The sequence below is a fragment of the Antedon bifida genome, chromosome 6 (genome assembly GCF_963402885.1).
Source record: "Antedon bifida chromosome 6, ecAntBifi1.1, whole genome shotgun sequence".
In the NCBI taxonomy this organism is placed as follows: domain Eukaryota; kingdom Metazoa; phylum Echinodermata; class Crinoidea; order Comatulida; family Antedonidae; genus Antedon; species Antedon bifida.
The window spans coordinates 26,403,894-26,417,737 of record NC_136231.1 but is presented as its reverse complement, the minus strand read 5'-3'; the positions used below and the strand labels follow the sequence as shown (position 1 = coordinate 26,417,737).

The 13,844-nt window shown below is 34.4% G+C and overlaps 2 protein-coding genes across 2 annotated transcripts; one reads left to right on the top strand and one right to left on the bottom strand.

Annotated features, from left to right (window-relative positions):
- Positions 1 to 5,167: 5,167 nt before the first annotated feature.
- LOC144844678 (F-box/LRR-repeat protein 12-like) lies at positions 5,168 to 7,433 on the bottom strand. The gene is made up of 3 exons (XM_078701701.1): positions 7,415 to 7,433; positions 6,773 to 6,902; positions 5,168 to 6,445 (listed from the first exon to the last, which is right to left on the bottom strand). Exons 2-3 carry the CDS (start codon positions 6,865 to 6,867, stop codon positions 5,593 to 5,595), a joined length of 948 nt encoding a protein of 315 aa, XP_078557827.1. The 5' UTR covers positions 6,868 to 6,902; positions 7,415 to 7,433; the 3' UTR covers positions 5,168 to 5,592.
- Positions 7,434 to 7,540: 107 nt separating this feature from the next.
- On the top strand, positions 7,541 to 13,790 carry LOC144844805 (ubiquitin-conjugating enzyme E2 U-like). Its single transcript, XM_078701871.1, has 10 exons — positions 7,541 to 7,702; positions 8,445 to 8,533; positions 8,824 to 8,908; positions 9,266 to 9,358; positions 9,672 to 9,766; positions 10,026 to 10,152; positions 11,238 to 11,414; positions 11,998 to 12,094; positions 12,880 to 12,998; positions 13,607 to 13,790. The coding sequence occupies exons 2-10, from the start codon at positions 8,468 to 8,470 to the stop codon at positions 13,714 to 13,716; spliced, it is 969 nt and encodes a 322-aa protein (XP_078557997.1). The 5' UTR covers positions 7,541 to 7,702; positions 8,445 to 8,467; the 3' UTR covers positions 13,717 to 13,790.
- Positions 13,791 to 13,844: the final 54 nt, after the last annotated feature.

Here is a 13,844-nt window from a genome sequence, read left to right as displayed (position 1 = left end):
CCAATTTCGAAGCTTAGACTAATTCCGCCGCCGGGCTAGGCCTTGGGTATATATACGAAGTCGAGTTTTAAAGTAGAAAACCCCACCTAAAATTTTGAAGTCGCATCTGGATAGTTGAAATTGTAACATTATCATAATTATCATAGGTGATTATGTATAGTTATAAGTATAAGTGCAATTCTTGGCTCTATTTTCATTATTAGCTCTGCCCCCAACCATGGTGGGCTAGTACTGGAGACTTAATATTTAATTTCATATGTTAATGAATTATAGGTGCACTTTCCGGGGACAAGCTCTATTGTCCCTGGTGAGTCTTATATAGTTTGTTTCATATAATTTTAAATCATGTAAAGTGCCATTTTTTTTGGGCGGGAACCTATGCAGCTCTATTTTTCAAAATTATCTTTGCTCAGCCCCAAGCATGGTGGGGTACTGAAGAGTCTTATACATGTTTGAAAAAATAATAGATGTCATTTCCGGAGACCTTGCAGCTCTATTTTAAACAGTTTGGTATGCCGTGCGTTGTTATGCAAATGAGTTTGTGCAGGTGTATTATGGGCAAGATGGTATGTTATTCATTCGCGGTCAACACGCCACACTGTTAAATGTTGATGTTGTTAATCTTTACATTAGAAGATTGTTCAAATCATGTAAATAAAACATTTTCCGGCCGGGAACCTATCAGCTCCCCTCTTTTAGTTTGCAAAAGTAATCTCGAAAAGAACTCCATGTGGAAAAGAAGCCCACCCAAGAGTACTAAAAATAAAGGAACACATGGGCTTCTTTTCGAGGTTTTATAGCAGTCTATTTAATGGAAAATAATGCCATTTACAACCCTCAAAATATCTCTCTTTCAAAATAACAGAAAAACAATATTCATTATTTTCCATTAAAAAAAAAAATCTGTAGAGGTTCGAACCCAATCTACTAGAGCTGAGAGCACTCAAAGCTGAGCATTACCCGTTACGCTACAAAGTAGTACATGACTGAACAGCTGATAATAGTCTATTTATACGTGTATTACGTAATTCATCAGTACGTCATAACTATCATATTAACCTTCTTAAAACCAAAATGATCAGTTAGCTCAGTCGTCTGAGCGTCGTGTTGACAACACGTATGTCGTGGGTTCGATTCCCACGCTGGTCGGTGGAATAGAGTTAAAGGCATGCGGCCACTGTGTTTGGGGTTCACAGAATTATACGTCCCCCTTTCCACCACACATCATGAGGCGACAACATCAATGCATCTGGTGATGTGCTGGAAACGACCCCAAAAGGCTGTGGCAGGGCCTTAGTGCTGAGGCAGGGAGAGCACATTTAACATCTTTTTTTTTATTTAATTTTTTTTTTCAACCTGTATTCGATCTCGTAAATTTTATGTTTGCCGCCCTCAATTTTAAAATAAATTGAATTTATATTTTTATCGCAGGTGTACGAAACGGTTTGGTATGCCGTGCGTTGTTATGCAATGGTTGTGCAGGTGTAGTGGGAAAGATGGTATTGTTAGTCATTCGCGGTCAACACGCCACACTGTTAAATTTTGATTTTGTTAATGTTGCTACATTGGTAGCAAAAATGTCCGATTCATGCAAGATATTCTATTGTAAAATGTTATGAATAAACTTTGATGGTAGTTGCTGTGTATGGCCGCACCGTCCCCAGAATAAACATGACAGATAGTTTGTCTTTGGTTTTTGTATGGGGATAATGGAGAGTAAAATAAGATCAAATATAGAAAATTTGCAAAGATGCCGATTTTTAGACCAATTTCGAAGCTTAGACTAATTCCGCCGCCGGGCTAGGCCTTGGGTATATATACGAAGTCGAGTTTTAAAGTAGAAAACCCCACCTAAAATTTTGAAGTCGCATCTGGATAGTTGAAATTGTAACATTATCATAATTATCATAGGTGATTATGTATAGTTATAAGTATAAGTGCAATTCTTGGCTCTATTTTCATTATTAGCTCTGCCCCCAACCATGGTGGGCTAGTACTGGAGACTTAATATTTAATTTCATATGTTAATGAATTATAGGTGCACTTTCCGGGGACAAGCTCTATTGTCCCTGGTGAGTCTTATATAGTTTGTTTCATATAATTTTAAATCATGTAAAGTGCCATTTTTTTTGGGCGGGAACCTATGCAGCTCTATTTTTCAAAATTATCTTTGCTCAGCCCCAAGCATGGTGGGGTACTGAAGAGTCTTATACATGTTTGAAAAAATAATAGATGTCATTTCCGGAGACCTTGCAGCTCTATTTTAAACAGTTTGGTATGCCGTGCGTTGTTATGCAAATGAGTTTGTGCAGGTGTATTATGGGCAAGATGGTATGTTATTCATTCGCGGTCAACACGCCACACTGTTAAATGTTGATGTTGTTAATCTTTACATTAGAAGATTGTTCAAATCATGTAAATAAAACATTTTCCGGCCGGGAACCTATCAGCTCCCCTCTTTTAGTTTGCAAAAGTAATCTCGAAAAGGACTCCATGTGGAAAAGAAGCCCACCCAAGAGTACTAAAAATAAAGGAACACATGGGCTTCTTTTCGAGGTTTTATAGCAGTCTATTTAATGGAAAATAATGCCATTTACAACCCTCAAAATATCTCTCTTTCAAAATAACAGAAAAACAATATTCATTATTTTCCATTAAAAAAAAAAATCTGTAGAGGTTCGAACCCAATCTACTAGAGCTGAGAGCACTCAAAGCTGAGCATTACCCGTTACGCTACAAAGTAGTACATGACTGAACAGCTGATAATAGTCTATTTATACGTGTATTACGTAATTCATCAGTACGTCATAACTATCATATTAACCTTCTTAAAACCAAAATGATCAGTTAGCTCAGTCGTCTGAGCGTCGTGTTGACAACACGTATGTCGTGGGTTCGATTCCCACGCTGGTCGGTGGAATAGAGTTAAAGGCATGCGGCCACTGTGTTTGGGGTTCACAGAATTATACGTCCCCCTTTCCACCACACATCATGAGGCGACAACATCAATGCATCTGGTGATGTGCTGGAAACGACCCCAAAAGGCTGTGGCAGGGCCTTAGTGCTGAGGCAGGGAGAGCACATTTAACATCTTTTTTTTTATTTAATTTTTTTTTTCAACCTGTATTCGATCTCGTAAATTTTATGTTTGCCGCCCTCAATTTTAAAATAAATTGAATTTATATTTTTATCGCAGGTGTACGAAACGGTTTGGTATGCCGTGCGTTGTTATGCAATGGTTGTGCAGGTGTAGTGGGAAAGATGGTATTGTTAGTCATTCGCGGTCAACACGCCACACTGTTAAATTTTGATTTTGTTAATCAATGTTGCTACATTGGTAGCAAAAATGTCCGATTCATGCAAGATATTGTATTGTAAAATGTTATGAATAAACTTTGATGGTAGTTGCTGTGTATGGCCGCACCGTCCCCAGAATAAACATGACAGATAGTTTGTCTTCGATGGTTTTTGTATGGGATTAATGGAGAGTGAAATAAGATCAAATATAGAACATTTCCAAAGATGCCGATTTCTAGACCAATTTCGAAGTAGACTAATTCCGCCGCCGGTCTAGGCCTTATACGAAGTCGAGTTTTAAAGTAGAAAACCACACCTACAACTTTGAAGTCGCATCTGGATAGTTGACATTTTAACATTACCATAATTATCATAGGTGATTATGTATAGTAATAAGTATAAGTGCAATTCTGGGCTCTATTTTCATTATTATTAGCTCTGCCACAACCATGGTGGGCTAGTACTGGAGACTTAATATTTAATTTCATATTTCCATGAATAGGTGCACTCTCCGGGGACACTAAATAAGTATTTATCTAAGACAAACGCAAGTTATTAAAATAACTGATATGGCTTGAAACTAATTTTTATAGAGTACCGATATTTAACATATATACCTGGAAGTTTGAAATATTTTTGAAGTATTTTCAGAAGTATTTTTCAAAATTCAAACATGATGTGGTTCCCGTAATTTCACCTATGTTACACTGTATGATATACAGTACACTGTAGAGTATAGAGCATATATTCTATGACACATAATCGGCACCATAAGCATCATATCAGGTCACAGGATTGCACAAATCAATATTTTGCAGTAATATTTAACATACGTGCATGTTTAAAAAAAAATTAAATATCAGTAAAATTATAAAAATGATCACCTAAAATTCGTCAAAGTGACGAATTAAATTCTAGTTCTCGATGCTTTTGTATGTGACTATTTCGCTGTGCTCCACCACTGGTGCCAAATTGGATCCACTGGAGCACAGTGTATTAACATACGAAAATATATTGAAACTTAATTGGGTCCACTGGAGCACAGTGTATTAACATACGAAAAGATATTAACATTCAGTGACTTATTTCTATTTTATATCACTGTGCTCCCCTGGTGCCAAATTGTGTCCACTGGAGCACAGTTTAACATACGAAAAGATATTACATTCAGTAACTTATTTCTAGTTTACATCACTGTGCTCCACTGGTGCCAAATTGTGTCCACTTGAGCAAAGTGTATCAACATACGAAAAGATATTTAAACTTAAGTGACTTCAAATTAGGTCCACTTGAGCACAGTGTATTAACATACGAAAAGATATTGAAACTTAAATGACTTTGTTTCTATTTTATATCACTGTGCTACCCTGGTGCTAAATTGGGTCCACTTGAGCAGTTACCGTAGTACAATTTCTATTATTGAAGTTAATAAAGGCATAAATGGCGCTCCGTAGAGAAGTAGAGGATGCTCCAGTCGCCAGAATGACGCTCTGAATATACCTCGGTTCAGTCAGTGTTTTTTTTTCTTAGCGCCCTCAATTTTAAGAACACAAATACATGTCAGCAAATTAGGAACAAAATGTAGAACATTGTAAAGATGATGCCGATGGTGGGTCGCGAAAATTCCCAAAATACTATCATGTGGTCAAAAAAGGTTGCGGAACGCTGGTGTAGACAGAGCTTTATGATTTTCAATTTGTTAACACAGCGACGCGCGCTGTCTTCCGTTCCGTGAATAAACGGAACTTTCTGTTTAATTTTGACAAAAACAGACATGACAATATGTAATTTACTTACAGTGCAAAACGACATTATTTTATTTAAAATATGTTACGTTTTAACATCATACACATACGCATAGTAAATATTCATATACAATAAGAAAGTTCATTCTAAATTAAAATAATAATATATATAATCTCTAAGAATTTAAATTAAAATACAAAAGAAATTTATACCAATGTAATTCATCTAAATGAATTAGAAAATACCTACTAGCTATTAAATACCTTTTAGGTAACGTAAATATTCTATTATTTTAATAAATACTGATTATTTTAGCAGTATACAGAGTAATCAGCTGTATGATGCCATATTAAACATACAGTACTGTTATCATCTTTTAAAAACGATCTCTAGTAGAAGCCTCCTCCTTTACAAAAGAGAATAAATGACAGTATAAATAAATTACCAAAACTTATAACTTTAAAAACCCCATTTTAAAAGAGATTACCCGCTATGCGAGACCAAATTTAAATTAAATCTTATAATCAAATAGTTTCTATTTTTGCTGTTTTAATCTGTCAATTGATTTTGATAACTGTCTAAAATTTCCTGAAAGTTTGTTCGATTTAAGGTTTTTAATTCGTCCTTTACTCCAAATTCGACTCTCACAATCTCAGAATTTCTTTTTACCAGAATAGCAAGATCCGTTACTAATAATAACTGACAACCTGTTACTGTTAAATATTTGGGACAATAAGGAACACCGAGAATTGCAAGGCCCTGATTTGTCAATGTGGTACAGTCCGACACGTCAAGCGTTTGTATGAATTTCAATCGATGGCTTACAAAATGTAAAGCTAAATCTGAGATAGTACATCCACTCAGGACTAATGTCTCTAAGTTTGTTAATGCACTCGTTAACTGATTTACGTTCTCATCAGATATTCTATAACAATTTTTTAAGTTTAACAACTTCAAGTTTTCTAGTTTGCAAATATACTGAACATCATCGCTACTAAAACGTTTCGAGTTGGCGAAGCTGAGTTCCTGTAGCGTGTCAAATAAATTTGATTTGTCTGCGTTTTTCAACCAGTGTTGAGTTACCTCACAATTCTGGATGTACAAACGTTTTAGGTTTGGTGGAAATTTGCTCGAATCTATCGCACTCAGGTTTTCGCTGATTATTTGTATCGAAACCAGTTTCGGACAACGCGATATTAGTTCTTTTAACAGCGCGTGCGTCAGACATTTTGTTTCCTTTACGGAGTAGAGAAAGCCTTTTAGTGACAACGACTGCAAGGAGTCCGACAAGTAACCTCGGATGACCTTCCACAACGTCTTTGGTGCGATTGGTCTGGCTGTCAAATCAACACGTTGCCACAGATACTTGTCCCTAATAAGTTGGTTCCACAGTCGACACACTCTGCAATACATACATTTTAATTTTATCAATATATATATTTACATTGATACAATGGATCATCAAACTTTGGAAACACACTGGCGGTACAATGTGAATATACCAAATCTAAATGTTTAGGGTCAGAAAGTCTCGGCCAAACATTTATTTAATATATTAATTATTAAACAAATCCGGTATTGTAGATTGATTAAGGTCTTTCTGGAGTTACTTGTTGATGTGTATGATAATAGCACTCCTGATACACTTCAGCATTTCTCCAGTTTAATGTGAAAGGGGTATAAAAGTAAGTGTAGGCCACATAAATGAATTAACATAAACTAAATTTACCTTGCTATTTGGCATCTTTCTGGAATACTGAGGTATGCAAAGATTTCAAGGACCACATTTTCAGGCAAGCTGGTGATTAACACTTTGGACTTCATTGTTTCTGTAGTTATTGCCTGGCATCACAGTTTATCTATATGAGATACAAACAAAATTATTATAAAAATATGTATGTAAATGAATAACCCATGTAAATTAGTCTCTGTGAAGCTATAAAATCAGATAGCTCCATATATTATAATATCTGTATGATAGCTCCATATGGGACATATATTATAATATCTGTATGATAGCTCCATACAGATATTATTAATTAGGGCCTTCTTATTTTTTTAGGCCTAGGCCTCCTAGGCTATCTCTGTTCTCTACTAAAAATTTAACCTCTACTAGGGCCTAGACCTAGGCCTAGTAGGCATACAGGCTACAGTAGTAGGGAAGTAGGCTTTAGGCCTAGCCTAGACTCCTACTTTCTGGCCGGATTAGCTAGCCTATCTGATATAGGCCTAGGCTAGTAGTAGTAGGAGGCCTCTAGACTAGGCCTAGGTGTATCAAAATAATTAGATTATTAGGGCATGATGTACATATAAACATTATTCTTTCTCTACTCGTAAATTAGCCTAGGCTAGGAAGGAAGGACCGACGTACACACACACTCTGCTGCTAGCTAAGAAGTGTCGAGTATATGAATAATAAATATTTCCGCAAATTTAAATAAACAAAAAATTATTTTAGGTGACTACGCCCTCTATAGTATAATAAAGTTATATTTCGTCGTCGTGGAGATTGAATGCGTTTAAAGAGATAAAAGTGCCTCTTCTAGCTGTTTTAAAACAATCTTTATACATTTTTATAGTTATTTTACTATCAGATAACTATGAATAGGTTTACATTTTGCAATTTAGAGAAATATTTTATAATTTAGAATGTAAATTGGTAAGTTAAATAGCTCTACAGCTAGGCCGACCAGACCCAGGCAAATTAACGATTTGTTTACACCACCTTCAGGCTTCAGGGGCATCCCCAGCCGGCTGTGTGATGCTCTTTGTCGGCTGATCATGGAGCTGGCGAGGGCCTAGAGCAACAAAATTACCTTACTTGATTTTTTATTAAAAATATGTTGTTAGGACCTAAACTGAAGTGGTGTGTAGTCTAGGGTGGAGTGTTTTCTTTGTTATGTTCTTATTATTTTAATTTATAGAGATTAATTTTTTTTAAAGAGAGCCTACAAAATCACTTGATTTCTACCTGTTGCAATCAATGCTAGGTCTATATCACTACACCAACAAACCGGTCAAATGAATCAGTGTGTTAATAAACAATTTTGTGAAAATGTGCATGCATGAGCTATTTGTAATTGATCAATAAATTGTGTTCTGCTGACGAAACTCTAAACACGTCGTTTATCGGTTATTTACCATCTTGCTCAAAAAACAAATGGCGCAGTTTTATTAAACTGTTTCTAAACACCTACAAGTCTAGCCTAGAGCACAAAATGTTTTGTGAGAATGCTGCACAAAGGAAGAGATTATTCAATTGCAATACTACCTTCTTATTTAATAATACTGTAATAATTAATAAAATCAAAATAATAATTTAATATAAAAAATCTGTGCTGGACACACTGAATGTTACTGCAACAATCAAACTAATTCTGGCACTTATTATCTTTATATAGGACTGGATGATACGACTTTCAAAATGTTTTGTAGAGCTCATATGTTGCTACAAAAAGAGTATGTTATGATGCAGAAAAATCCTACATGGGTAAGATTTTGTTAAAATGAAAAAGAATATAAATGAAGTATTTATTATTGCAGTGATGCAACGCATTTCTTGCAGACAATTTTATTGTAAATAATCATTCAAATTTGTTATATTTTTTGCAGTTTCTGATTAAAGTTGTTTAATGTAGGGTGGATGGTCAAGTAGTAGTTAGGAGTCTGTACTGTAGTTTAGCCACATTCCCTATGATAGAATGAACATTTAATTGTATTGAAAGATTGTGCCAAAGCATCAGGTTAATCTATTAATGTTTAATTTTTGTTCATTTTTAGGGAATAGAGGCCCATCCATTTGCAGAAGATAACTTTTTAGAATGGACTGCTAAGATAACAGGCCTTAAGGACACGGTGTGGGAAGGTACAGTTATTACACGTTTATATTCATGTCATATCTTTTATCATTAGCATGTCATATAGCTAAGTGTGTTATGTAATATCTAAAATGAAAGTTAATTAACCGACCACAACAAATTCAACTGATTAAGTTCCTGTGGAAACAGGGTTTAACCGATTCCACTCAAGAGAAAATTAACCATAATATTTATAAGATAGTTTGGATCAATGCGATAATGTTTAACCTTTGACCTAAAAGTTACACTAATGATTGATCATACGCACTTGATTTTTTATTGATTACCTGATTGGTTAAACAATTAACCGATAATTTTTGTTATGTCTGCGGAAACATGGCCTTACATTCATTTTATTCTTTCAGGTGGAATCTTTGTTGTAAGTTTGCAGTTTTGTGAGAACTACAACCAAGTAGCACCTAATGTCTTCTTCCACACAATACCGTTTCATCCAAATAGTAAGTTGTCTCAACGCCAATGCCATTTTTATTTTAATATAGTCAATTAAACAAATAATTGTATGTTGCTGTACTTGAGGAGAACATTTTCATTAACATTGGCGCATGGAACATTGTAAAAACAAAACATTGACGTTCGATTCGCCGGACCGGAACCGTGCCGGAACAGGTGTGAAAGACCCTTTAACTTTGATTACTTTAGAAGTAATCAATAAATGCTTTAAAATCTGCCATAAATAGTTTTATTTTTTTCTTTGAAAATACGGTTTAGTTGATAACTACTCAATCAGATAATTTCATTTTCTTTTTCAAGTTGACATGAGCACAGGCAAGCCTTGTGTTGAATTCCTTCAGCCTGATATGTGGGATACATCGTATGGAGTGCAATTTATACTAATCATGTTACAGGTATTTAATTAGCACAAAATAAAATTACCTTCCATTGCCTCTCATACTTTTCACTGCCACTGTGAAATATATTTTATATTATATATCTATAAAAACCCTCCACTCAAAATTTACCTTGAAAATCAGAAACAAGAGAAAGAAGAAACAAAATAAATGTTACTCATCACACCTAATTAACAAAGACATTTTTTTAAAGATTCTATTATCTATCAATATTTATTTTAAATGATGTTTATTTTAATTTTAAATTATTTGTCAGACGATGTTGTCAAACCCTGTTTTGCAAGATGCTATAAATACAGAAGCAGTTGATATATATGAACAATCACAAGAGTTATATCGGCAAGTTGTGCTTGATTGTGTGAATGCTAGCAGGAGAATAGATGGTGAGACACAACACGCAATCATCAATGTCATAGTTATTTTATAGTATACAGTATAATCCACTCATTTGGGACACCTCTTCTAGGAACCTCCTATTAAAGGAGACACTTTAATATAAAACGAACGGCAGGCAATAAATGCTTTAACTCTATGGCCAACCCCAATTCAGAGGACACCACAATTAAGAGGAGACATGCCTGTAAATTTATTGAAAGATAATAATGTTTAACAATATGGCCAACCCATATTCAAGGGCCACCACAATTAAGGGGAGACATGCCTGTAAATTTATTGAAAGATAATAATGTTTAACAATATGGCCAACCCATATTCAAGGGCCACCACAATTAAGGGGAGACATGCCTGTAAATTTATTGAAAGATAATAATGTTTAACAATATGGCCAACCCATATTCAAGGGCCACCACAATTAAGGGGAGACATGCCTGTAAATTTATTGAAAGATAATAATGTTTAACAATATGGCCAACCCATATTCAAGGGCCACCACAATTAAGGGGAGACATGCCTGTAAATTTATTGAAAGATAATAATGTTTAACAATATGGCCAACCCATATTCAAGGGCCACCACAATTAAGGGGAGACATGCCTGTAAATTTATTGAAAGATAATAATGTTTAACAATATGGCCAACCCATATTCAAGGGCCACCACAATTATGGGGAGACATACATGTAAAATTATTGAAAGGTGATACAGTATATGTTTTAACAATATGGCCAACCCCTATTCAGGGGACACCATAATTAAGGGGAGGAAATACATGTAAAATTATTGAAAGGTGATATATGTTTTAACAATATGGCCAACCTCTATTCAGGGGAAACCCTAATTTTAAGGGGACACGTACCTGTGTTAAATAATTGAGTTGCAATATATGTTTTAACACTACGGCCAAAACCTATCCTGTGAAATGGGCAATTCTTTTGTTGGGTCCTGAATTTGTCTGTCCAATTAATAGAGGTTTTACTGTAAAAAGAAATAGACCAACTGCTTTTATTTGTTGTTTAGTCATGTGAGGAAATTGTGTGAATAAATTGAAATAAAAACTTATTTTCATTTAGCTGGACTTGATCCCCATGAAAAACAGACAGATAAACAAGACGAAGAACAGCTAGATGAGATTGACCTGTCACATGGTACTAGAGGTCATCATCCAGCTCGTCTATCTTTTGATGAGTACTATACAACATGGAGTGGTATTGCAACCTCTAAGTCATCATCAGACATAAAGAACCCACGTATGTTTTACATATATTTGACGCCAATGCACTGTATTAAGCTCTGTCTACACTATCAAACTTTATGTGACAAAAAAGTAATATGGTAGTGATATGCCCAAATATGGTAGGGAAATGACATCATCATGTCCATATATGGGCAAATCACATTTTGTTGTCACATAGTTTGATAGTTTAGACAGAGCTTAATATAGTGCATTGGTGCCAAATATATGAGAGAGCCTTAAGAAAGAGCCTTAAGATTTAACAATGCATGATATATAATAATAATGTAGTTTGATAAATTTGAGAACGCTTGCAAAAAAGTAATTTTCGGGTGTAAACTCATGACCTCCAGATCAGGTTCATACCTTAAGTTAGGTTTATATTGAAGGCTAAGGAAGCAGCAGGTACTGTACCAACATGAGGATAACATTACTCCTACAATGTAGCATTGCGCCAAAGAGCTAAGTATTGGACATATGTTTTGCCCATAAATTGTACTTTATTCAAATTGCCTCAAACTATCAGATTCAACAAAAGCTCTGTTGCAAATATTGGAATGTTTGATATAAATCATTTTTAAAATTTGCTTAATTTGCAGTTCTAGAATCAATCAAAGAGAATCGCAAGTTGCAAACTGCTCACTTTGGTCTACCATTAGAAGAGTTACATGAACATATGAAGAAGCAACTTGAAGAGTAGGTTTTAACATTTTAGCTTTTATTACAGTTACAATTGGGAATCTAGATGATAATATCGATGCCTGAATACCCTATTCACATGTGCAAAAATTGTTACAAGTGGTAACATATAAAGTGATTTTAAACAAGCTTACAGCACAAATTCAAAATACCTTGAATTTGAAGTTATATATTTTGATCTCCCGACATATTACATGTTTTCATAAACACATTCACAAACCTTCCAAAATTTCTAGATTGGTTTTTTAATTACCAAAGCAAGTATACATGCACAATAACTACTTAGTTACCTCAGAACCAAAAGCTGTTTACACTATCAAACTTGTTCGACAAAAAAAGTGTGATGTGCCCAAATATGGTAGTGATATGCTTAAATATGGTAGTGATATGACATCATCATGTCCATATATGGGTACATTTTGTCACATAAAGTTTGATAGTGTAGGCAGAGATTTAGAGTTAATTTTCCACAAAATCACCTTCACACTATACAAACCTGGTTACTTTTTACTGATGTGATGATAAGGGTACAGTGTCTGTACACCAACCACTATTTCCTGTGCCCAAAATTGAATGCATTTGAAATACAATGATATGAACGTATTTGGAACCTTAGAAAGCTTGTGTTTTCGGGAGAGTTACACACATTCATAGAGTTTGATTCTATCTATGTTGAGATGGTAGAGATTTTGATTTAACTGTAAATTGGAAATAATCATATAAAAAAAAGTAAAATACAGTTCTTTCAAGATCATGTATATTTTATTGTTCTGTTTTATTAGACACAATTCTATAATGTATGGAAAGTTTGGACCACAACCAACAAAAGAAGAAACTAGTCGTCAACATAGGCTGGAAACAATTAACAAAATGAAGAAAATCTATCTTCCAAAAAAAGCAGGTAAATGAATTTTCTTTGTATTAATTGTTGATAAAACGTTCTAAACATTTATTAAGTTTGATAAAGCTGAACTTTCATGCAATTATAATATATAATTCAACATTTATTAGTTTCTATCAATGGTAAAAAGCAATACAATAAAAAGAGTGGTAATTTATAATGAGACAGATACAAAAATACAATTAATAGAGGATCTTGCTAGAAGAGATTTCTTGTCATGCAAGACCCATAAACAAAAAGAAAAATTGTAACCCTATAAGTGATGTCACTCGACTATAAATAGAGGGTGTTGACAGAGAGACTTGTGTTGTTGTGGAGTCAGGTTGTGTTTATTTTGGAACAACACTGTTGAAAGTGTTATTTGTAGATTCTGGATGTCAAGTCTCTATTTTTGATGATTAAAGATTACTGGATGCGATGAAAGGTTACACAATAGACATAGACAATTACTAAACATTGAAGTTTACCTAAATGTCCTTTTTTTTTTATTGCAATTTAAAAAATTTAGATCTATGATGGAAGATAATAAAACTAATTTCCTTGTTTGGTATAAAGAATAATTATTGATTATCATTTTATCAATATTTGGAATATTTTATTTTCTTTAGCTCCTCCTCCATCAGTGGCAGCAAGTGAAATTGGCGAACCGTGGGAGGATAAAGATGCGGACGACTTACTAGAGTGGACTAACAGTCTGGATGAAGACAGCTTACATTGACCATAATAGTTAACCATCATGTTAGTAATGAATAAATGATGTATTATAGGGTGGGTGGGTGGGTGGGGAGAGGGATAGCAAGGAGTGCACCAAAGTAATTCTAATAAATGGACTCTATTTGATATTGT